General features: G+C 42.3%; 1 protein-coding gene across 3 annotated transcripts in view; it reads left to right on the top strand.

Moving 5' to 3' along the window:
* The window catches only part of DOK7 (docking protein 7), a 44122-nt gene that overhangs the window by 3087 nt on the left and 15476 nt on the right, over window positions 1-25559 (top strand). For all 3 annotated transcript variants that reach the window (XM_081876274.1, XM_081876272.1, XM_081876273.1), the window contains exons 3-10: window positions 1828-2058; window positions 4157-4357; window positions 8023-8142; window positions 11190-11297; window positions 12929-13797; window positions 20802-20844; window positions 23435-23506; window positions 24534-24683. In XM_081876274.1, coding sequence (XP_081732400.1) covers window positions 1828-2058; window positions 4157-4357; window positions 8023-8142; window positions 11190-11297; window positions 12929-13797; window positions 20802-20844; window positions 23435-23506; window positions 24534-24683 — 1794 coding nt within the window. The remainder of the gene's footprint in view (window positions 1-1827; window positions 2059-4156; window positions 4358-8022; window positions 8143-11189; window positions 11298-12928; window positions 13798-20801; window positions 20845-23434; window positions 23507-24533; window positions 24684-25559) is intronic.

The following is a 25559-nucleotide window of genomic DNA, read 5'->3' as shown; positions in this document are numbered from 1 at the left end:
ATCTGTCAAGGATTATTTGCAGGTGGTTGGACTAGATGATCCTTGGGGGTCCCTTACAACTCTGTGATTCTATCAAAAGGAGGTACAATTCCTTATAGCCTTTCTGTTTTTACTCCCATTTTTCTCTCCTGCCTTTGCTGCCTTCTCAGGGCTGGGCAAGCATAATAGGCAATAGACACCTGCAAAGTTGCAGTCCCTTGCCCTTGGGCTTTCTTCCATTTGACTTCACCGTTGGCTTATTTTCAGGAGCAGGCAAGCCATTCAGTGACAAACTACACTTTCCCCTCTTCTCAGTGACATGGTTAGGATGCAGGACCCTTGGGTACAACGCAGTGGTTGAGGCCTCAAAGGATTTGCCTTATAGGGGAAACCTCAAAGATTGGCATATGAAAATGCACTGACTTGGTTTTAAATAAGAGTTTTGAGACCTCAGTGACTAAGCAACTTTAGTCCCACTTACCTGAAAATAAGTCGTAATGAATTCAGTCGGACTTACTTCTGAGTAGACATGAATAGGATTGTGCTGTAACTCAGCATTTGCTAGGGCGGAAACAGGAGCTGCTTCTCCCATATGGTCCTTTAGCAGCTCCATCACTCAGATGTGGATCCCATCTTCCACTTGGTAGGCCCTTTTTTCTCAGGAGTGAAGCTCTTTGGTAGTTCCTTAAAGAAGGTCCTCATGGTGACTAATGAAAAGAAGAAAGCCTTGCCTAAGAAGAATAAAAGGCTACACAGTGCCAGTCCTCTCAGGTCTTCAGTCAACACTAAAGACTCAGAGAGACTATAAGTGACAACACCACAAGACTTTGAGCATTTAATTGTTTAAATGCTAAATTGCTTATTTTATTATATTGTCTATAAACTATGTGTCAGGTGCGGGTGGTGGTTGCTTGTGAGTAACCAGGCAGGACTCCGACCTGTCTTTTACAGGTTTTATTGGTGCAAACTATTTACAGTGCAGAACCACAAAGTTCATGTCCGTCTTAGTCACTTGCAGATTCCGGGAGTGGCTCCTTCCGGTTTCTCCCCCAACATAAGAACTTAGACACCCCGAACCTCTGCCTCCCCTCTTTACGTTTCACCCCTCTGCGTAAGCTGGGCAACGGAAACATTATGTGTGCCTTCTGGCCAGCTGGGCTAGGTGAGGTGCTTGGGCTCTCAGCAGCATCTTTGAGCCCTCCCTTTGCTTGGCTGCCCCCTTCCCTCTCGTGGTTTCCTCACTGTTGGACGAGGAGCTGCTCCTCAGAAGCATCAGAGGCTCTCTCTATCCCCCTGCCTCCCTCCCCTGTTCCGATGGCCGTCCCCTGATACCATGATAAGAACGTTTGAAAAAAGAAGCCTGTGCATTTAAAATATGGAAATAAATAATTATTCTCATTCTAGTGCTTTGGTAGTAGCATGTGAAATGAGGGTAATTTCTTTCCTGCTTTCTTCAGAACAGTCACAGTGACAGAACTGGGAAGAGATAGAGAATATATATTTATTTTCTGAATAGCTAACAAAAGATAGCATTAGGATAAGGACATAGATTTTGTTTTAACCCATAAATTCATATTGATAATCTTGTGGAGTGGTGGAATTATTTTTTCCACAAGGTGAGTTGGCTTTGCAGAACATGGCAATGTTTGCACACCTGAATTAGCGTAGTATCTGTAATTATTCCTTTTGTATCTGATAAGTGCTTACATGTGGTGCTTTATCATCTATATTATCTGATCAGGAAATATTGAGTCCTGGTTAATACTAAGGATAAATTCTGATCAGCATGAGAATAAATGTTGCAATGCATCCATACTTTGTATTTGATCACAGGCTTCCATCTTTCAGATTGCTTGCTTATGCTTGTATACAAGGAAAGATCTGAACGACTGAAGGGGCTGAAGGAGAGGAACAGTGTGACTTTGGAAGACATCTGTGGCCTGGATCCTGGGCTTTGTTATGAGGGTCTGAATCACACTCTTGCCATCATCTGTTTGAGTCAAGTTGTTATGCTGGGCTTTGAAAACAAGGAAACCATGCATGCCTGGGATCTGCGCATTCGCTACAGTTTAGGTGAAGGTAATGTTTGCTTCTTTTAAACACATGGTTCATTTGGTTAAAGCAAAAATATTGTGTACAGGAATGTGTTTTTGGTGCATAAGGGAATTTCTGAAGTACTTTGTGATATACTAGCTTTGAGACCAGAGAGAAAAGAAAAAACATTAACAATTTTACTAGCCTATGTGCAAACCTAAACAACTGTTTGGCTCCCATGGGCTTTGTAAACCTAGCATCAGTGACCATTTATACATATCAGAAAATTCATTCATGCACCTCTGCTTTTGTGAAGGTGAATAACATGGAGTTATCTCATAGCTCTGAGCCATCCCACATTGGTCCAAAAGTATTGTGAGTCCACTATGCTTCAGAGACTACACAACTCTTGCTTTGTGTTTTGGTTGAATCATGCTTCCCCTTATCTTGTTGTTGTTGTTGTTGTTGTTGTTGTTGTTTTGGTTGAATCATGCTTCCCCTTATCTTCTTCTTCTTCTTCTTCTTGTTGTTTTAGTTTTACAATGATATTGTTAACATATGATGGTTCCCTGCTCCTTGGTTGCCTTCTACAATTAGTTTGGCTACTTGTCCCTCTTTTCTTTTGCTTTTTATAGCATCTTTCAGGACAGAGATTGGGAACTTGGGGCTCTCCAGATGTTATTGGACTAGAAATCGCATCATTGGTTGAGGCTGATGGGAGTTGGAGTGCAACAACATCTGGAGAAATGGAGGACCAGAGTTTCCCCAATCCTGTCTTGTTGTCGTGACCACTTCATCCATAGCTGTCATGTTAAAAAGTCAGTCTCGTGAAGCTTGATGGTCTCAGCATTTTACGCACCATTGCGAATCAACCTGAATATTAGTGCTGGTATGCAGGAGCTTGAAGCTAGCACACTAGAAAGCTGCGTTATAAGGAAAAATTGGGGTTCTTAACCAATATCTCCACCCATTGATGCTTAATTCCCACTCCCTACTTCTCCCATGCAGATGCCCCCTAGGTCATTTCAACCATCTGTGACTCTAAGACTGGAAGTAGGCTTAGGTAAGGGGGAAAGCTGCAGGAGGAGTGTTGTTTCCCTCGCTCTTGCTGGTTTATTTCTCCCCTGCAAGTGTCCCTGTACCACTGAGATGATAACTCACTAGATGGACTTGATGGAGAGCAGATTTTCTGAATAGCTGCGACTCAAGTATAAGTGAGAGCCAGTGTGGTGTAGTGGTTAAGAGTGGTGGACTCGTAATGTGGTGAACCGGGTTCGTGTCCCCGCTCCTCCACATGCAGCTGCTGGGTGACCTTGGGCCAGTCACGCTTCTCTGAAGTCTCTCAGCTCACAGAGTGTTTGTTGTGGGGGAGGAAGGAAAAGGAGAATGTTAGCCGCTTTGAGACTCCTTAGGGTAGTGATAAAGCGGGATATCAAATCCAAACTCCTCCTTCTCCTCCTCTTCTTCTTCTTCTTCTTCTTCTTTTTCTTTTTCTCTCCCCTCCCCTTCATATCTTGTTAAAATGCAGCCTTCTCTTTGTTGCCATTAAATTAATGTCTTTGTTTCAGTACAGTGGTACCTCGGGTTAAGTACTTAATTTGTTCCGGAGGTCCGTTCTTAACCTGAAACTGTTCTTAACCTGAAGCACCACTTTAGCTAATGGGGCCTCTTGCTGCCGCCGTGCCGCCAGAGCATGATTTCTGTTCTCATCCTGAAGCAAAGTTCTTAACCCAAGGTACTATTTCTGGGTTAGTGGAGTCTGTAACCTGAAGCGTATGTAACCCGAGGTACGGCTGTAGTTGGAAGTTCTTTGTTTTCCCTGTGAGCCATCAGAGTAAATGAGTTGCTCTTAAAATATTCAGCCCTTTGCTGTTATATATTTAAATATATATTTAAAATATATTTAAATATAGAATTAAAATAAAATTGTAATGAAATTACAGGAAAAGAGGTTACGACCACCAAGTTTTATTTTATGTCTTGTAGCCTTTGCTAAACATCATTATATGAACATGGATTAGCATGAACATTTTTATGTTAGTGGCAATGAAACCAGTCTTCGTGCGCATTTGACTGTTTAATTATTTTTGGCAAAATGATTAAATTAATCCCTTGTACTTTCATTTCCCCCTCCTTCTGATAGTTCACAGGTTTCATGTTGTGGTAGCACCTGGAACTAAACTGGAGAGTGGTCCAGCAACTCTCCACTTTTGCAATGATATCCTAGTACTAGCAAAAGATAACCCACCCTCTATCATGGGACAATGGAAACTCTCAGATCTGCGACGCTACGGAGCTGTTCCTAATGGATTTGTCTTTGAAGGAGGAACTCGGTGTGGTTTCTGTGAGTGTTCTGCACTTAAATTTTGATTAGCTTTTTGAATATAGAAAATTGTAGAATGATAGCATCTCATCAGGTAGGGATCTTTATGTAAGAATATATATATTAAAAATATTAGGGCTGCAAATAAAGTGGCAAAATGGTCCTAAAGTATAATGTTCTATTATGTCTGTGAACAACCATGGGGCTGTGAAACTGTTTGTATGTGCATTTTTCTCAGAAAGGGGAGGTTTATTTGCACAGCTTGACATATCCCACCCCATTCTGAGGCTTTTAGTCACATTGGCTAGCTGTGCCCCTTTGATAATGAATGTATTAGCAACACCCCCAATTTCTACACATTTTCAGCTGATATGTGGAGGGGCCATATGCATTTATCTAGGGATGGATGGATCAGTCAGTTTTGTAAGTACATTTTAATGCAGTTTTGGCATCTATTTTTAGCTGAGAGCTACAGTGCAAAATCTGGGGAATTGCAAAAGCCAAATGATAGCTGCATTCCAATCTTCGTATTAGACGAGCCACTTCACTCAACATGCAGATCACATGAAATCATTGCATCAGTATGGATGCAGAACCCCTTTACATGCTGGCTGCACACACAGGGGAAGGAGCCCACACAGCCCCACAACACTCTTCACTTTGTCTTTCAATGTGGGACCGAGTTTGTCTGAACCTTCCTTGGGGATGTTTGTGAACATTGGGCTGAAACAGGCATCTTTGCTTCAGGTGCCTCCACTTTTCCACTGAGAGGTAGGGCTGAAAGCACCTAGTGCTCAGACAGATTCAGGGTCCTAAACTTCTTCCTCAAACTCTCCTTTGTACCCTGTAAAGGTAAAGAACCCCTGACAGCTAAGTCCAGTCACGAACGGACTCTGGGGTTGTGGCGCTCATCCTGTTTTACTGACCAAGGGAGCCGACGTTTGTCCACAGACAGTTTTTCCATGTCATGTGGCCAGCATGACTAAGCCGCTTCTGGCAAACCAGAGCAGCGCACAGAAACGCCGTTTACCTTCCTGCCGGAGCGGTATCTATTTATCTACTTGCACTTTGATGTGCTTTTGAACTGCTAGTGTAATGGGGTTTGGGGTTGCTTGTGCGTAAGCCGCAAACTGCTCCAAGCTGAGTAGTTTGGTCAAAACTTTCCCCCGGCTGGACAGCCCATACTCCGTGGCTGTCTCAATCACTGGCAGAATCCGTCAGTGGGCGTTTCCTGAACTTCTTCCAACATAAAAGCTCTTTGACACCAAGTCTCCGCCTAGCCTCCCTGCGCGGAAGCTTTCTGCGCAGAGTGGGCGTCCCAAGCGGAGGCTCTGTTCTCTCCCGGCTGGTTTCGCTGGAACAGTCTCGAAGCCCTCCCTCCAAAGCTCCCTCAACCTCCCCTTTCTTCCTGGCGTCACACCTATCTCCTTCCCCAGCGGAAGCTTCCCCTCTCTCCTTGCTGGTTCCCTCTCCAGCGTCATTGGAGAGCCTTACCTCCACCCTTTGGCTCTGATGGCAGTTCCCTGACAGCTAGGTTGGGACTCAGGAGCAGGAGCAGGAGCTAGGAGCAGGGACCGAGCAACGGGAGCTCACCCCGTCATGGGGATTCAAACCACTGACCTTCTACTTATGTAAAAACACCAGGCAGGCCCTACAAATAACCCAGAAATGCATTTTAAATAAAAGCACACATTCTACTCATGTAAAAACACACTGATTCCCAGACCGTCCACGGGCCGCATTGAGAAGCCGATTGGGCCAGATTCGGCCCCTGGGCCTTAGTTTGCCTCCCCATGTTCTAACACTTGGGTTGTGTCAATAATTTTTGCAGACCAGAACGGTCTTCAGGATTATTTTGTCTTGCATAGCTAGCCCTAAAGGATTTTTAATGCTGACCCAGTGATAGGAGAATGTATTCAGTTGTCATTAAGCAAATACAACACACTGTCCAAATTGGACATGAGCTGAGAGAGGATAGGAATGTGTCTTGGATACGTGATTTCTCTTCCAAGAACTGGAAAAACATTATTCTGTCAAGTAATGTAGGGCATTCATAGGGCATTGTAGACATCAATAAATTAGAGGTAAACTGAATTTTTGTGAGGTTTGATTTTTGTGTTGAAATATGAATATGGATGAACCTTTCAATACAGCTAAGCAAATCTCTCTCTCCCTCTCCCTCACTCCTGTCTCTCTCACACACAATCAAAATAGTGTTCTGCTATTTTCCCATTTTTTATGTTAATCACAGTTCAAACAGACCTATGCAAATGCCCCCCCCCAACTGAATGTTTAGGCACCAGGGAATTTTGTAGTCCCTTTGGGAGCAAGGGAGCTGTGCATTCTCAAAAATTGTCAGAATAAGCTTGGAGAATCTCTTTTATACACTTTCTGAAAGCCTTCCATCTTCCTTGTAGAGAAATAATGATTTGACTCAAAATTGTGACATTTACCCAGTTAACTTCAATTGCCTCTCCAGCTTTGTTTAAGTTTGATTCAGTGATTGATTTTGCTGATTTATTAGCAAACTCACAAACTGTTGAGTCTATTTTTAAATAAAGCATATTTTGGGTTTTGCAAGGTAATTTTTTAAAAGGAAGAAATGGTTTTTTTCAAAGGGATGTCCAAGTTTTTTAAAAAAGAAATTTTAAATTGAGCTGTTGGAAGAACAATATGCTTACTCTGTAAAAAATGTTTTTTTTTTAGTGGATATTCAACTGCTGTCCACTATAATGGCTCCCCCTAGTGAGTAGCAAAGGAGGCAGCTATTTTTATGAGTTCGAATTTTCCAAAATTCACCTCAGAACAGGTGTTGGGGGGGGGGGAGGAAACAACTCCCCTGCAAAAGAATTTTGTCTCCCTGTCATTAAAATGTTTCCTAATAAAAATACCCCATTTGAAACAGCTGTGAACCAGCCATGTCAGTTTATTACAGGATTTGGGAGCTAACCCTGTGGACTATTTTAGGGATTGTGTGGTTTCCTGGAGCCTTAATATCCAAATTTCACTCACTTTATTCCCATGTCTAGAATGTGGACAAATATTAGATAATGTTTCAGGGGGGATACTTTAAACAGACTGAAAAATTAAGAATCATTTTTGTCAATGAAATAATAAAAAATACTTTTTGGCTTATTTCTAGGAAAAAAATAAGTAGTAAAATAATATTTAAAAAGGAAAGGCAGTTAAAGTTTCATTTTGAAAGCATTTGATCACTATTCATTCTAGACTGTAATAATATATTCAAAATGTTTGATAGAAGATCGGGTTCTTGTTTCATTGTGTCGAAACCACTGTTAAAAAAAAGCCTTCTGCAACTATGTGGTTTTTGCTATATTTAATTATCCACTAAGACACGAGCCCGATAATGTGTTGCCCTTCACAAACAAAAGTTCACAATGTGGCACAAGATAGCACCTCTTCCTCTCTGGTTCAGGAATTTGACCAAAACAGCAACCACAAGTCCATATTATTATAGTGCTCAGGTCTAGTACAGAAACGCCGGACGGTACACAGGTTAAGAACCTCTGAAATGTGACCGCTTAAGGATAAGACCTTTCTGGAAGCAATGCTATAGCCAGCATAGCATATAGATTGCTCCTTAGGTTCTTTTGATGTTGCATAAATATGCCAATGTGTCCTTCATCCAGATTTAAAATTGTCCTAAATGTTTTGCTTTCTTTCAGGGGCTGGTGTGTTTTTTTTATCTTGCACGGAAGGAGAAAAGATCAGCTTTCTCTTTGATTGCATTGTTCATGGCATCTCTCCAATGAAAGGCCCTTTTGGTCTACGTCCAGTCCTGCCAGGTTAGTTTTGGATGTATAGCATAACTAGCACGCTTTTTCAGCCGGAGCTCAGTTCCAGCACCTCCCAGGTAGGCGCCATTGCCGTTATATTAGAACAAGGGATGCATTTATAGTGAGTTCTGGCACCTCTTTTTCTAGAAAAATAGCACTGTGCATAACCATGTAACAAGGGAGTTTAGCTAGTATAATATATTTCACTTTGATTGGAATAAGAGGTTCTGGATGCATAAAATGTTTGTCATCATTAAACATCAAAATACAATTACATGTACATTTTTCCTTGGATTGTCTAAATAAAAGGTATATATATAGTTGCATAGGTAAAGAGACCCCTGACAGTTAAGTCCAGTCGCGAATGACTCTGGGGTTGCAGTGCTCATCTCGTTTTACTGGCCGAGAGAGGCGACGTTTGTCTGCAGACCGTTTTCCCAGGTCATGTGGCCAGCATGACTAAGCTGCTTCTGGCGAAACCAGAGCAGTGCATGGAAACGTTGTTTACCTTCCCGCCGGAGCGGTACCTGTTTATCTGCTTGCACTTTTTGGTGTGCTTTCGAACTGCTAGGTTGGCAGGAGCTGGGACCGAGCAATGGGAGCTCACCCCATGGCGGGGATTCGAACCACTAACCTTCTGATCGGCAAGCCCTAGGCTCTGTGGTTTAGACCATAGCACCACCTGCGTCCCATATAGTTGCATAAATGTTTATAAATGTTAAAAAGCTAGAGGGGGACCCAACTTTAATTTGAGATGTTGAGTTGAGTTGCATCACACTACTCTGAAAATTAACTTGTTAAACTTTGACATAATTGGAAGTTGCCAGGTAATTAATTTTGAAAGTAAAAATTTTCCTTGCTAGGCAACCATCAAGAGCATTGCTATTAGTTCAGTTTAGTATCAGGTGAATCATAGGATCATAGAATTGTATTTTTTAAAAAATAATATTTATTAAGGTTTTAAAGGATCATAGAATTGTAGAGTTGGAAGGGACTCAAGTGGCAACTGGTCTAATGCCTTCAATGCAGGAATCTCAACTACAACAGATGACCATCTATCCTCTCCTTGTAAACCTCCAAGGAGAGTCCACCACATTTTAAAGAAGTCCATTCCACTGTCAAAAAGCTCTTACTGTGAGAAAGTTCATCCCGATGTTTAGTTGGCATCTCCTTTCTTGTAACATGAAGCCATTGGTTTGAGTCCTACCATCCAGAGCAGAAGAAAACAAGCTTGCTTCATCTTCCATGGGACATACCCAACTCCCTCAACCTTTCCTCATCAGTCTTGGTTTCCAGACCCTTGATTATCTTGGTCACTCTCCTCTGCACATGTTCTAGCTTGTCAATATCCTTCTTAAATTGTGATGACCAGAACTGGGCACAGTACTCCAGGTGTGGTCTGACCAAGGCAGAATAGAGTGGTGCTACACCCTGAGAACGGCTGACTGGCAGGCTAAACCATGTGAGGGTAGCCAATGGATCTTAAATCCTTGGTGAGTTAGGGACTTGCCCTGCATGTGAAGACAGGCTCTGGTGGATTGAGCAGAAGAGACCCACGGTGGGCCAGTGGTCATGAAGGCAGTTTCTACCCATGCTGTCAAGCGAAGTAAAGACAGATGGGGCTCAACCTGGGAAGGTAGCCCATCTAGGAGAGGCAAAACTGACCCTAAACCTCCGCTGCCTTTTGGAATATCTTTGGGAGAAGAAAAGTCTCAGGAGTAAACCCTAGACAAATCCAGAGTGGAGTCCCTAAGATGGTTGGATGGAGCCTTGTACACTCCTTCCAGCAACTCCTGCAGCCAAGCTGATGCCAAACATATTGCTTTTCTTTTCTTTGGACCACCTCAGTGAGGCCGGGGGGACATTGTTGTCTGGGCAGCCCAGGACCTCCAGACACACTGCCCATTCTTGCACCCTTTGGAGGTCACTTTGGTGCTGTTAACGCAAAGACAGGCTCTGGTGGATTGAGAAGAAGAGACCCACGGTGGGCCGGTGCTGTTCACCCCTGGAGGCAGACTCCATTGTCTCTCGAGACCGATGGATGCCAACAACAACTGGTTGGTTAGAAGGAAACAATCATATTGTGTAGTTTGAAATACATGAATACATTATTAGCGCCCCAAGTTTTTAGTCCAAGCATCATTAGTTCAGTTGTATCTCATAGAATGAGACAAACCTTGAAGAAACATGATTTACAGGCCAATTCTACAAGTGTTGACTCAGCTGTAAATCCTAGTAGGCTCAATTGGGCGCACTTTCTGATAGGTGTGCATAGGATTTCAGCTGTTAAATATTTAGAACATTAACACTTACACTTCTAAGTGGTTCAAGAAATCACTGTGTGGTCTTCAACAACCTAGATTAAAATTTGTGCGTCCTACCAGATGGTTGTCACTGAAGGGAAAGTAATATCTGATAAATGGTGAAAATAGCATTGATGTCTAGCTATTCAAATATCTTTTTACAAATGTATTAACTGTAATAATTACTGAAATTCTTGATTGGAGAATGGAAGAACAAGTATTGTTTGCCAAGAAGGAATTATGAATTTATCATTTTACAGTGGTACCTCGGGTTAAGAACTTAATTCGTTCTGGATGTCTGTAATTAACCTGAAACTGTTCTTAACCTGAGGTACCATTTTAGCTAATGGGGCCTCTGACTGCTGCCGCCGCACAATTTCTGTTCTCATTCTGAAGCAAAGTTCTTAACCCAAGGTACTATTTCTGGGTTAGCAGAGTCTGTAACCTGAAGCGTCTGTAACCTGAAGCGTCTGTAACCCGAGGTACCACTCCTGGAGGGAGTTATTAGCAGCTGATATTAAAAACCTCCCCTTCTGATGCTATATGTAAAGATTTTGGGTGGCAGGAAAGAACAGAACTCCAGTACCTGAACCCTCTTGACTATAAAGCAACAAAGTGCTCATGTTTAAGGTTCGCAGGCAGCCTTGAAGCTTCCTCCAGGTGCTCTACTTAGACTATTAAAGTGGAAGCAATTTTTTTTTTTACAGCTAGGCCTCAGTTGTGATTTGTCACTTTGGTTTTGATTTTTTAAAGACCCCAGCATAAATCCTGCATGCACGGAAGAGAGAGTGGCCCATGAAGCTTTGCAGTTAGAGAAACGACTCAGCCTTCTGTCCCATACAAGTTATCATGGGAGTGCAGGTAAGGACAAAGTACATCATCCACCTGTGCATTTGATCCTGTTTTCTCAGGCCTCTGACATAAGGGGTGGTGGCACGTGGGCCACAAGGCCTCTCCAGCTGACTCGCCAACCACTTCTCCCGGGCCCCACACCCTCTGAGGCCCCTCGCCTTCTGTAAGCCATTTCCCCTTGAGCAGCAGTACCAGATTGTGGGAGGCATGAAATTTCCACCGCCCCTGTTTGTGATGTCTCCCCGCCTGCTGCTGCTCCACTGATTTGCAAGAACAAGTGGGAAAGGGGGTCATGGCTGCCCACAGAGGAGGGGGTTGCTGTCTTTCCTCGTGGGCAGGTCACCATGTTTCTGTGCTATTGGAAAAAGAGAGGACTCTCCATGGGGTGTTTCTGTCTCTTTGATCTCACCCACTGCAGGCTTTCAAGCCCCTAGACACTGGCCAGGAGGTGAATGTGCCCTCAAGTGGTGTCCCCTTACCTGATAAAGGGCTTTTCCACACTTCCTCTTCCCCGCAGCTTTCCCCCATGGAAAGCACTCAGTCAGAGCAAATGGCAATTTGGGTTTTCCCCAGGTTGCCATTTGTTCTGATCTCTTGCAAGAGCGGGTTTTACTTTGGAAAGGAGCAGCAGGGCAAGGGTGAAAGCCCTCGGGACCTGTGTTTTCTAGGCATCACACAAGCAGAAGTGCGGATGAGCCCTTAAAAGGTAAAGGTAAAGGACCCCTGACAGTTACGTCCAGTCGCAGATGACTCTGGGGTTGTGGCGCTCATCTCGATTTACAGGCTGATGGAGCGAGCATTTGTCCGCAGACAGTTTTTCCGGGTCATGTGGCCAGCATGACTAAGCTGCTTCTGGCGCAACGGAACACTGAAACCAGAGCAGTGCAAGGAAACACCATTTACCTTCCCGCCGGAGCGCTACCTATTTATCTACTTGCACTGGTGTGCTTTTGAACTGCTAGGTTGGCAGGAGCTGGGACCAAGCAATGGGAGCTCACCCTGTTGCGGGGATTCGAACCGCCAACCTTCTGATTGGCAAGCCCAAGAGGCTCAGTGGTTTAAACCAAAGCACCACCTGTGTCCCTGAGACGAGCCCTTAGACTCCTCAAAATAGCTAAAGCTAAAGTCACATCTAGGCCATGGCTTTAGACTAGAGAGATGATGGAATGAAATTTGTCATTGGGTATATTTGCTGTTCTTCATTCTCCTGTAGCAGTTGTGGGGTACCTCTGGCTTAGTGGCCTAATTAGGTTTGGCATGAGTCATAATTTGGTCCACACCTGATGTCACATGTGATGTTGGGGTGGGGCAGGTGGAGACAGGACTTCAAAGGGACAACTGGAAGCTTTGTGTGAGCTTCTGGCGGTTCCTTTGCACGTGGGGCTCCTTGTCAATGTCAATCAGCTGGATAATGCTGACAGGGTCCCGTTCTGGAATTGGCTGCACTAGGAAGTTTCCCACCAAAAATCCCTAATGCAGCCAAGGGACATGGTTTCTCTAAATTGTTTCTCCCCTCACAGATGTAGTGGTCTAGGGCTCCCTGAACTGTCAAAGTCAGAAGTATGGCTGATAACCCAGCTATCATCTTTATAGTGCAGCCATTTCCACTTGAATCACCAATCTCCTTTCTTTCAACCTAGGTGATGACAGAAGCTTATCAAGTTCATCTTCGGACACAAGCCATTCTGATGCTAGCATTGGGAGCAGATTGACTATTTGGGCAGACCAGTCTTCAGCCAGTACTTCTCAAGAAAGTCATGGATTGCCTGCAGCAAAGGGAATTCATCTTGGAGAGGAGAAGGCCCATTCAGAAGGTGTCCGCAGCATCACCAAACCACCTCCTAAGCTTCTTCGATCCAGACAGCTGCAAGAAATAGGCCGCCAAAGTTCTTCTGATAGTGGGATAGCTACAGGAAGTCATTCTTCTTACTCAGGAAGTTTTTCCTCATATGCTGGGAGCCTGGACATTTGCCGTGGTGATGAATTTGGATCATTGTTGAGTTTGCCGCTGAACCTCCCTTCAGACCAGAATATATGCACTTGCCCACCAGGTGATCACTTGAGGAGCCCTGGCCTGGGGTACCAGGTTCCCAGTTCCCTTCGACACGCCTATGACACACCCAGGAGTTTGCTACAGGTAGCTGCTAAAGACACACAAAGTTCAAGTGCAGATTCCTCATTACCCAAGGGTGAATCGTCTCAAGAAATTAGTGACCTCAAACTGCCATTGCCACATCTGGAAGCACAAGCTTCTCCTGAGCACAGAGGGGAAGGGGGCATGCAAGCAGCACTCCCCCAGGAACATGCCAAAGACTCATCGCTTGAGGCAAGCACAGATTTTGTTTCAAGGTGGTCACATATAAGACAGCAAACACAATTGTTAGATTCTAGAAGTACTGATGTGGCAGCATTCATTGGGGTCTCCAGCAGCCCGTGTGAACTGTGTAGCTCTCCTTCTGGGACAACTCGAGCTTTCTTTTCACCTTGCCCGGTCTGTGGAGGGCTAAAGGTAAATCATTGTTCTGAGCACATGCTGGTCTTGTTTGTAGAATTGTGTGCATTTTATGGGTGGATAAATGCTACTATATATGTGCCAATGGTAGCTGAAATCAGTTACCGTCAGGAAAACATTAACAACAACAGGTAAATGTTATTTTATTCATTACATTTATATCCAACCTTTTGTTCCATTGAATTCAGGGTGTCGTGCTTAAGGTTACTGGGTGATTTTCCATGCAGACATTGACCAGCCCAGGTTTGCTGAGCTTTAGCCTTCATACGTAGTCCCAGGACTATGTGGAGCCTCTAAGATGGTTGGGGGGCACCTTGTACGCCTCTCCAAGCTGGGAACAAATAAATTGCTCTACTTGCCTTTGGTCATGTCATCTGAGCAGTCATACACACTGCCTGGGCTTGTGCCCCAGAGCGGTGACTTTAGTGCTGCTAACACAGTTGTTTGGCTTCACCCCTGGAGGTGCGCTCCACTGTCGATTGAGACAGACAAGTGCCAATGATTCTTTTACCATTTTGGAGGGCCAAATGTTCCTGAAGACAACTATTAAGTCTGTAGGAGAAATCAGTTTGTTCCATCAGAAATAACTGAACATTTGTTCAGACTTTTATTAAAATAAATTGTGTTGGGCCATTCTGAGATGGCCTGTCTTAGGATATGGTTCCTGCCAGCCAGCTCGTAATTCAACTGAAGAATGTCCCTAGTCCAGGAGTGGGAACCTTTTGGGTCAATGGCACTGGCAGAGGAAGAGGAGTGCGGGGGGAGCCCACTGCCCCCGGCAGCACGATCCCAGTGGGGTGCCATCGCAGCTGCCCCCCGCATCTGCTCTGGGCGCCACGCCCCCGCAGGCATCATGCCATCTCCCCAGGACACACATCATGCCTCTCTGGGCAGTGCACCATGCCCCTGGGATGCGCGCCGGCCACACCCCTGTCTGCTCTCCGACCCTGGTGCCGGAGCATGAAACTCCCCCACTGGTCAGTGATGCAATAGGTCAGTGTGTCTCCCTGTTAACCAGAAGGTTGGTGGTTTGAGTTTACCCAGCGACAGCTGTGGGCAGGATTCCTGCATTCTATGGGTCCCTTGGGGGTTCCTTCCAACTCTGGTGCTATGATTCTATTTTTTAAAAAATAAATAAATTTTTATTTGTTTTCCAAACACATAATTAAAAACAAACAATAAACAAACTAAAAACATACAAACATATAAACATGTATAATTCCGTTATCTTGTTTTCATACACCTTATTTCTCCGACTTCCCCGCACCTCCCTTTTACTGCATCCTTATTTTTTACATTTCTTTAGCAACTCTCAATAATTAATTATTTAATTCACTTTCATTACAATCCTTTTTCTTTAACTTATTAGTTACAGCTGCAATTCTCTATTTCTTATTCCCTGACATCTAGCACTCCTCAATTTTACAATAATTTTTAAGATATATCTTGAATTTCTTCCAGTCTTCTTCCACTGTCTCTTTCCCCTGGTCACGAATTCTGCCGGTCATCTCTGCCAGTCCCATATATTCAATCACCTTCGTCTGCCATTCTTCCAGAGTAGGTAGTTCTTGTGTCTTCCAATACTTTGCGAGAAGAATTCTTGCTGCTGTAGTCGCATACATAAAAAACGTCCTATCCTTCTTTAACACCAACTGGCCGACCATACCCAGGAGAAAAGCCTCAGGTTTCTTAGAAAACGTCCGCTTTAGGACTTTCTTAATTTCATTATAGATCATTTCCCAAAAGGCCTTAATCCTCGGGCAGGTCCACCAAAGGTGATAAAAAGTACCTTCAGTCTCATTACACTTCCAGCATTTATTATTGGGCAAATGGTAAATTTTTGCAAGCTTGGCTGGGGTCATGTACCACCTATAAATCATTTTCATTATGTTTTCTTTTAAGGCATTACATGCCGTAAATTTAACACCGGTGGTCCATAACTGTTCCCAGTCAGCAAACATAATGTCATGACCGATGTCTTGTGCCCATTTAATCATAGCTGATTTCACCGTTTCATCCTGTGTATTCCATTTCAACAGCAAATTGTACATTCTTGACAAGTTCTTAGTACTGGGTTCTAACAATTCTGTTTCTAGTTTGGACCTCTCCTTCTGGAAGCCTATTTTCCTGTCCTGTTTAAATACCTCATTTATCTGATGATAATGCAACCAATCTCGTACTTTAGACTTTAATTTCTCATAACTCTGTAATTTAACTTTTTCACCATCTTGTTCTAAAATTTCACAATATTTTGGCCATTTAGACTCCATATTAAGCTTTTTCACCTCTTTAGCTTCCATTGGTGACAACCACCTGGGAGTTTTACTTTCTAACAAATCTTTATACCGCATCCAAACATTGTATAATGCTTTTCTAACAATATGATTTTTAAAGCCCTTATGTACTTTTACCTTGTCATACCATAAATATGCATGCCAACCAAATCTAATGTCGAACCCTTCCAAATCCAAAATGTCTGTATTCTCAAGAAGCAGCCATTGTTTCAACCAGCAAAAAGCTGCCGATTCATAATAGAGTCTTAAGTCCGGCAGGGCAAACCCCCCTCTTTCTTTTGCATCAGTTAAGATCTTATATTTTATTCTGGGCTTTTTGCCCTGCCAGACAAATTTAGATATGTCTTTCTGCCACTTCTTGAAACAGTCCATCTTGTCCAAAATCTGCAACGTTTGGAATAAAAATAACATTCTAGGCAACACATTCATCTTAATAACAGCAATTCGGCCTAACAAGGAAAGTCTCAGCCTTGACCATATATCTAGATCTTTCTTTACCTCTGTCCAGCATTTATCATAATTGTCCTTAAATAAATTCACATTCTTAGATGTTAGATTTACCCCCAGGTATTTCACTTTTTTCGTTATCACTAAACCTGTTTCCCTCTGAAACTTCTCTTTTTCAGCCATTGTAAAATTTTTCTCCAACACTTTCGTCTTCTGTTTGTTCAATTTAAATCCTGCCACTTGACCAAATATCTCAATTAGTTCTAATACTCTTTTGGTATTAGTGTCTGGCTGTTGCAAAGTCAATACTAGGTCATCTGCAAATGCCCTTAATTTGTAATGTCTAGCTCCGACCTGAACTCCTTTAACCAGCTGGTCCCCTCTAATCATATTTAACAAAACCTCCAGGACTGATATAAAAAGTAAAGGGGATATTGCGCATCCTTGTCGTGTACCTTTTTCTATAGATATTTCTTCTGTAACCACATTATTTACAATTAACTTTGCTCTTTGTTTAGAATATATCGCACCTATACCATTTTCGAAACCTTGGCCTACCCCCATTCCTTGGAGATTTTTCTTCATAAAACTCCAGCAAATATTGTCAAAAGCTTTCTCCGCGTCCACAAAAATTAAAACAGCCTTCCTATTAATGTCCACTTCTAACATTTCCAAAATATCTATAATGTTCCTCACATTATCTGACATATGTCTCCCCGGAAGAAAGCCAGCTTGGTCTTTATGAATCTCCCCTAACAACACTCTCTTTAATCGTTTTGCCAAAATGTCTGCAAAAATTTTGTAATCCACATTAAGTAATGATATGGGGCGGTAGTTTTTAACCTGGTTCTTTTCATTCTCAGTTTTCGGTATAAGTGAGATGAAAGCTTCTTTCCACGATTCGGGTGCCTTTTTCCCCTCTAAAATTTCATTACAAACTTCTTTCAATGGTTGTATTAGCCATTCCTTCAGCGCTTTATAATATCTGGCGGTCAAACCATCTGGTCCTGGAGATTTTCCCAATTGCATATTCTGGATGGCACCCTCTATCTCTTGTCCTGTTATTTTCTCATTCAAGATCGTTTTACTTTGCTCTGAAATTTTTGGCAGTCCATACTTCTTAATAAATTCTTCTATTTCTTGTTCGTTAATTGGCCCTTGTGCATATAATTTCCTAAAAAAACTTTGAAAACAATTACTTATCTCGTTTGGTTTGGAGATGATTTTTCCGTCCACTTCTAAACTTGTCACAGTGTTCATTTTTTGCCTCTTTTTCAGTTGCCATGATAGAAGTTTCCCACATTTATCCGCTGATTCAAATGTCTTTTGTCTCATTTGCTTTATTTTCCATTCTATCTCTTGATTCATCAGTTCCATGTATTGCTTCTGATATTACTTTATTTCTCTCAAAATCTCATGAGACTTTGGTTTAGACCTCAATTTCTTTTCACCTTCTTTCATCTTTTCCAAAAATTTTTCTTTCCTCTCATTCTGTTTTTTCCTCTTTATAGAATTCTGTTGTATTAGGAAACCTCGTATCACGGCCTTGCTTGCGTCCCAAATTATTCTTTTTTCCGTTTCTGTTCTTAAATTTATCTCAAAGTAATCTTTCAGTGTTTTTTGGGCCTTCTTATAGATCTCTTCATCTCTGAATAGGGTGTCATTCATTCTCCATCTAAAGGATCCAGTTGATGTTAGTTTCATCTCCATCTTCACCGCGTTATGGTCGGAGCAAGTCTTTGGGCAGATTTCTACTTTTTTTATCCTTGGCGCCATATGGTGCTATGATTCTATTACCCTCTGGAAAAGCCAGTCAAGGGCTATAACTGATGGTGGGCCAAGCCAGAGCCAAAAATGAGCGGTATTTGCAGCATTTTATAGCTCTTTCTCTCTCTATGCCACCTTGACTTTGAAATTGGGCCAAGCATTGCATGCTGCCTGGGAGCCATCGGGCCCCTAGCCCAAGGCATTAGTGTTATCGTACCACTTGCTATATCTAGATGTGCAAGTGGAAAGTTTCATCCTTTTAAACAAAAGTGATTCAGTTCTTTGTCTCTGCAAAATCTTTAGGTGAGCAGCTCCACAATATAATCATGCCTTATTGCGCTGGCATTTTAGCTCCTTGAAAATATGGTTGGTTGAATGTGGCCTGAAAATGAGACAAAACATGGTACTTATGCTAGTGAAAAGTTTATTGCAACAGGTTGGGGGAGCATGAACAAAGTTGGGCCAAGTACACTATAAAGTCTTGAGTAAACATCATGGGTCATTCATATATATAATTCAGAGTCTAGTTACTGTGCTGGTTAAGAATATATGAAGTACCATAACTGAAGAACTTTAAATATAATGATCTTACTCAGCTGTCACAGTCTTGCTTGTGTCATTTCCCCCTGCTGTTCCTGGCGACTTCTTGACTGACTGGTTGCTTCCAAAGGCCTCCAGACAGAGACCATTGAGAAGGGGGAAGTTTGGGATGCCACTGTAATTTTAGCTTTTCTAATAATAGGGCAGTGGTGCAAAAAGTGTTAGGCAAATTGACCAGTCCTCTTTCAGAATTTGCCAAGGCCTGAGATGGGCAAATGGGAGGACTAGTATCTCTGAAAATGTGCCACGTTAGAAATTAAGTGCTTAGCGTGATTTCTAAATCAGCACATGTTCAGAATACCTGTTGTTAAGGAAAAGCAATAGGAGAGCTGCTGCATCATACCTGGCTTGCAAACCACCCTGGAATTTCTGAATGGTCACTGTTGATAACAGAATGCTAGACAGATGAACTTTGATTGCTGGGATGCCACAATTATTTTCCTGTTCTTACGAGGACTTGGTCCTACTCTTTGGCTTCAAGTCATTTGTCCCTCATATCTGCTGTGTGGCGGCTGCTTTATGTTTCTCAGTGATGAGGGAGCAAGCATGCAACAGAGGCTTACTTATTTATTGCTGCACATATTCCAGGGCTGAGACAATACAGAAATATATACTAGGCTTGCTTTCTCTCCATTTAGCAGTGTGGGCCTACTTGCAGTGCGCTGGTCTGCATGTAACCATAAACCAAGAAATTCAGTGGTGTCCTGAACTTTCCAGCAGCAGGGGTTAGTGGCTAGTGGGATTGATTTATTCATGACATTTCTGTATCTCATGATAACAACTTTCTTGGGCAGCTTGCAATGTCAATAAACTATTAAAATGCATCGGTCACTTACAGAAGCATAAAACATCAGGCTTCAACAGAATTTAAAAGATTTAAGATTAATTTAAAGAAATTAAAAAGGTTTGTGCCTGCCACAAAAAAACTCTAAAATAAGTGAGCCTCTCTGGGGATAGCACTCTGCAGCCAAGGGGCCAATGCCAAAGGGGGCCTCTCTCTACTAGCCCCTTGTTAAAAGATATTGTAGTTTCATGTTGAATGAACAGCCTGCTGGTGCATGCTGATCAATAATGCCTGATTTGCTCCTCCTCGGCCCCTGCTTTTGCTGCATTGAGGAGAAGACAAACCAGATTCTTTCTTCACATTATATGGAAACCCATCCCTTGCTTTTTCCACATTTGTGGAAGCCAGGGCAATTCCTCCTGGAGCTCAGCTGAAGTTGGCTGACCATGGTAAGTCCCCCAATGGGGTTGTTCTGGGGGTGCAGCAATGCTGGGGTAGGACAGGACAGGGGCAGACTTGCACCAATTCCAAACGCCTTTCAGCACAGCCGTGTGACCTAGCAACGTGGTTGAACTTACACCAGCAAAAATGATAATGTAAGTCAAAGTCTTGTTTTCCCTCTGCCAGGCTCAGGACAGCTCAGCCAGCACTAGCCCCAGTGCTGGACAGAGTTTGGGAAAGGAGTAAGTTATGCCTGCTTAACTCAAGGCAGAGTTAAGTTCTGCTGGATTCCTATAGTTAGGACTGATTTTTTTTTAATTTAATAGTGATTATCTTCTAGTTCATATGGAGGTCAATTTCAGCATAAAGTGTTCATCTGTTGCATATATATAATCATTTACATATGCATAAAGGATTTATCATTTCAAATGTACTTGTAAAATTATTCACAAGCAATATTGAGAGCTGGACTGACAGGATTTGAGCTCACGTAAACAAGGTGAATTTCTTAGGCAGTTCCTTGGAACTTTTATCAACACGATTAACATGGTTGAAAATAGTTTTGAGAACAGTTTATCAGGTGAAAATTTTCAGTGTTAAGTTTGCAAGAAACTCATTCATGATGATGCATCTGTTTCTCTCTCTCTCTCTCTGTTTTTTTTAAAAAGGAAACGTCCATTTTATCATCTGGAATTTTACCAGCCAGCCCAGGTAAGAGGCAATGAGATTTTTTCTAGATGTTGACACCTGTTGATTTCAGTACTCAGGGAAACGAAATTACAAGTTAAGGTCCCAATCCACAAGACTGCAATATTTATTCTTGGACTTTAAAGAAGACAAAAAGAAAAACAAGTCTTAAGCTTAAGAAGAGCAAAGTATTAATAAATTCACTCTGTATCAAAAAGAATTGTAAGCTCATGTGTGCCATCCCTCACACTGTGCTGATTTTACAGCTACCTATATTTACCTGGTCTTTGAGCCCTAATCCTCTTTCTTTGTGGGTTGGGCAAGTCTGTACATGCACACAAAACAAAAACCCCCCTCAACGTCCCTCCCTTCTTTCCTTCCCATCCCCACCCCTATAACTTTGCTTCATATCGGGTATATTTTCCAAACGAGCCATGTGTGCAAATAGATCCTGCTTCTACAGGCTCCGGCATTCATTTCAGTAGAGGAGACAGCATGGTACATGCAAACAACCTCCTCCATAGAAGCCAACCGACAAGTTTTTGTGGGTGTGGATCTCTGTGTGCCCACATTTCCCACTAGTTGAAGGTTCTAGTTTGTCTTCAAAGTCAGAGAGCATTACAATAGTCAGACATAGCAAAATCCCCTCAACTACCTTCAATAAGCATTCCTAGTTACTCTACCTCCAAAGATGAGGAAGTAACAGCCCTGTCAGTTGCAGCCAAACCAATCCCTGCCTCCTAGGCCAAATCAAACTCTCCAGAGTCCAAAGAGATCCCGCCAAAATCACCTTTGACCTTTCTGGAATGAGCTTCTGCCATGCAGGACGTGGAAGTAAATATGAGGATTGAAATCCAATACACATCTGAAGGCATTAGCCTTCTTGACCCAAGCTGACCTATTTTTCTAGAAGTTACTTAAGAACCAAATCAATCAATTTTTTATTTCTTGGAAAAATAGGTTTCAAATAATCTTTTGACTTTATGTTCATTCCTATATGTAATCTGTTCTTACAAATTAATAATGATTATTATCACATAACGATGTGCATCTTGGTGCAAGGCCAATTAAAATAATTCCTGTTGGCATTATTTTACTTGGTTGGAGATGGCTATTCCATTTCTGTTGTCACACAAGTGGGAATGCATATCTCATTTTGTTGTCCTTGGCTACTAGTCATGTGCAGTTGTTATATTGTGGTCAATTGTGTTATATTTTTCATGTTAATGATATCTAATGGATATCAGAAAGGCTGCAATAGGAAATAGAAAAATGTTTTAACTGATTCCTTTCATCAGCTGAATTAGCTTTAGGAAGCATTTGCTGAATTTTTGTTCAAAGCAAAGTCAATAGAATAATGACTTCATCTCTCAGTGACTCCAAAGGTGGGGAGAATAGTAGGAAGAAGAAAGAGGGAATTGATTTATCTATTACTGCCCCACTGCCATGAATATCTCTACAAAGCAATTTATTTTGAGCAACTGGGCACAATAGAACCATAAATGTAGCTAAAGATTTTTAGTATTAAGTTGGAGATTTTTTTAAAACAGGTGGTGCTTCTATGATAGTGTTTTGGTCCCTGAAAGCAAACGAAGGACAAACTTTACAAGGTGATAGGCATAGTATTTGGAGAGACAATTTTCTCAAACAAACCTAGGTCAAAAAAGCATGTACTCAGTAATTTTTATGAGACAGTTATGCTTTATTTTTTCTATTCAGATAGGAAAGGTTGTGCGTGTGGAAAGTCACAGGCAGTAATCTTTGCATTTAAACTGCAAGTTGGAAGACCTTTTGTGAAGAACAAAACAAATTCCTTCCAGTAGCACCTTAAAGACCAACTAAGTCAGTTCTTGGTATGAGCTTTCGTGTGCATGCACACTTCTTCAGATACACAGTTCTTCATCACAGGAATGCTGGTTTTGGTAGGATCCCCATGGTCAAAGCAATGTTTGCTGTAGTTCTTGGTCCTTGGAGTTCCTGTGATGATGTTTGAATTATTTAAGAAAATGAAGTTGAATGAGGAGTAAGCTCCATGAAAGATAAGAAAATCCTGTTTACAGATAATCTTCTGGAGTTCATTTTTATGTCCATCTTATGTGGTACCAATCCTGAAGTGCAGATTGCACCATATGGGGAAGCAACTGTTCCCTTGCAGAAATTGTAAAAAGTACTATGACAAACTTTTCTCTCTAGTTTGATAGGTTTAACTGTTTTGATTTTCGAGGTGTCCCCTCACATAAAATTGAGGTGAACTAGTCCTTCTGTGGAGCTGTGCCATTTCTAATCAGATGTGTCTGCTATTACTGTCATTCAGTTAGGCACTGTCTTAAAAGACTCTGGGAAGGTTGCAAGTATCACAGCACTCCCAACCCCCATGCATCATGAGCGATTAGCGCACGGTGCAAACTCTTCAAACAGTGGTAGTATTTATTCCCTTTGGAGTGTTCTTAGAAGCATCTAATTCTTCCTAGATAATCTCCATATTTCTTGACTGAGCCACATTTTTTAATCCTTTGCGAGGAAACTTAAAGAATTGAGACATGTGCATTATTATTACTGTCCATATTGTTGTTTGAAATTGGATCAGCAATGTATAGATTTCTGTATGCTCTAGGTCCTAAAGGAAGCTATGAATTTACGATGCCACCTACAGAGTCTGGCGCGCCACCTGATCCTGAAGAAGCTGGTGAGTAACTGACTGGCAGAGGAGTACACAGACTGGTGGTGATTTCATATGAATAGGCAGACAGATCCAGTTCAATGGGGTGGCGAGGGAACACTCCAAAGGACACAAGGCGTTGGACAAACCCTTAATGGGGGATATGCAGAAACTCAGTTCCAGCGCCTCTCAGGTGTGTGTCGTTGCAATTAGAAGAGAACAAGGGAGCTGTTCATGGTGAGTTCTGGCACCTCTTTTTCTTGAAAAATAGGACTGGGGATATGATGGGGGCCCAAGCAAGCACTTGCTGGAGGAACAACGTGAGCTACTTCCTAAATGAAAAAGCAGGGTTCCCTGGAGTATTACAAAGCATACCTCACCCCAATAGAGTTTTGTTTTCCATAGAATACCCAACTTTGCCTTGCCTAGTCCTCATTTTCTCACTTCTAAGCACATATATCAATATATTCTTTGTGGAGAATCTGTAGAAGTTCTTTTATTCGTAAGTTATTCCACTACCCATTACTGGGTAATTTTTTCCCAATGCAAATACAAGCTTCAGAGGAAAGAATGTACCTCAGGACCATAACAGGTGAAGAAAGGGTTATATTCCCCACCTGCTGCAATCCTGATCATTATCATTGCCCCCCCCATCCAATTGATGCTATTAGCATTTTTTAAAACTTCAACTGTAAATCCAAAGATGTATTTTAACATCATGTCTAGTTTGATCCTCAGCACCTGCAGAGCAAGGGCACTTTCAGAATGCAGTCTTACCCTCTCATTGTAATACAACCGACAGCTGTATGCACTCTGGGTGTGCATGGAACTCATGTATGCTTGGGTTGGCACATTCATTTTCAGCCATATCACAAAGGAGAATCCATTTCCTCTGTTGAAATGAACAGGGTGGGGGCTTTTAGGCAGGAGAACTCCATGAGCGCATGAATTCAAAGATTTCCCTTCTTGTCTTACACCCAAGTTGATGTCTTTTTACTTCTTCAGGGGGCTTAAGTTAATGTATCTTTTAAAAGCATGTTCCTTCTCATGGCAGGGGCAGTTGGTTATTCAGCAGACCTACCGATGGCTGATCGATTGCATGGTGAAATGGCAACCTATGTTAATATTCCTACCAGCCCCACATCAAAGAAACAGCTTCATTACATGGAGTTGGAACTTCAGGAACCTAGTACAAGCATAAGAGGTAAAGATCTTTGAAAGCAACTGAAGCATGTTTCTGTTGTTTTTGCACAACATTTTAGGCTGCTCCAGGGACCAAAAGGGGCTTTTGCAAAGCTACACTGCAGATGCACCAATCACCGCTGGTTATTGGGTACTTGTTAGCTCCAGTGCACTACTGCTACATGCTTTATTTTTTCTTTTTGATTTCAAGTAGTATACAATCTCCAACTATTTATTTGCTGCTCTGTCTTGAATTTCTTTACCACTTTCGATGTGTGACAGGGGGCTAGGTCCTGCTGCAATATCCCAGTACTGTCAGGATACCTCTTTTCCAGCTCTGGAATAACTCTCTTTTGCAGAACCTCAATATATTGTGGCAAGCGCATCGTTCCTTCTATAGGCTGCAGGCTTCTGACACCATAATGATCAACTGACTTTTCGTGTTTGTTTTGAGTACAGGATTACGAGTAAGATAGAAAACATGCTTTGTTTCAATTGATTTGCACAAGGGTGTAGAGCTGTCTGTCAGCAGTGGGTAGGTGCTCTTGGAAGCCATACTACCCTGGCACAACGTATTTAGAGAGAATAGCACAGACAGGGGCGCTGACTTATAAAAAATATTGGGGGGGCCCATACCGGGGTCCTGCCCCGGGAAGTTTTCTAAATTTTAGATGAAAATTACCGTATTTTTCCTTCTATAACACGCAGATTTTTTCTTCTAAAAAGGAAGGGGAAATGTCTGTGCGTGTTATAGAGCGAATGTGTGGTCCCTGGAGCCGAAAAATCATGCAAAAATCAAATCGCGGCGCTGCACGCTGCACGGAGAAGCGAAACCTGAAAAGAGGAAGCGGCTGCTTTCCTGCATTCTGCCTCAGGGTCTTACTGCCCACCCTCCTCT

The sequence above is a fragment of the Podarcis erhardii genome (assembly GCF_964252035.2).
Source record: "Podarcis erhardii genome assembly, chromosome: 9".
NCBI lineage: Eukaryota > Metazoa > Chordata > Lepidosauria > Squamata > Lacertidae > Podarcis > Podarcis erhardii.
Note: the sequence above shows the minus strand (reverse complement) of the source record. Positions and strands in the feature narration are given on the sequence as shown.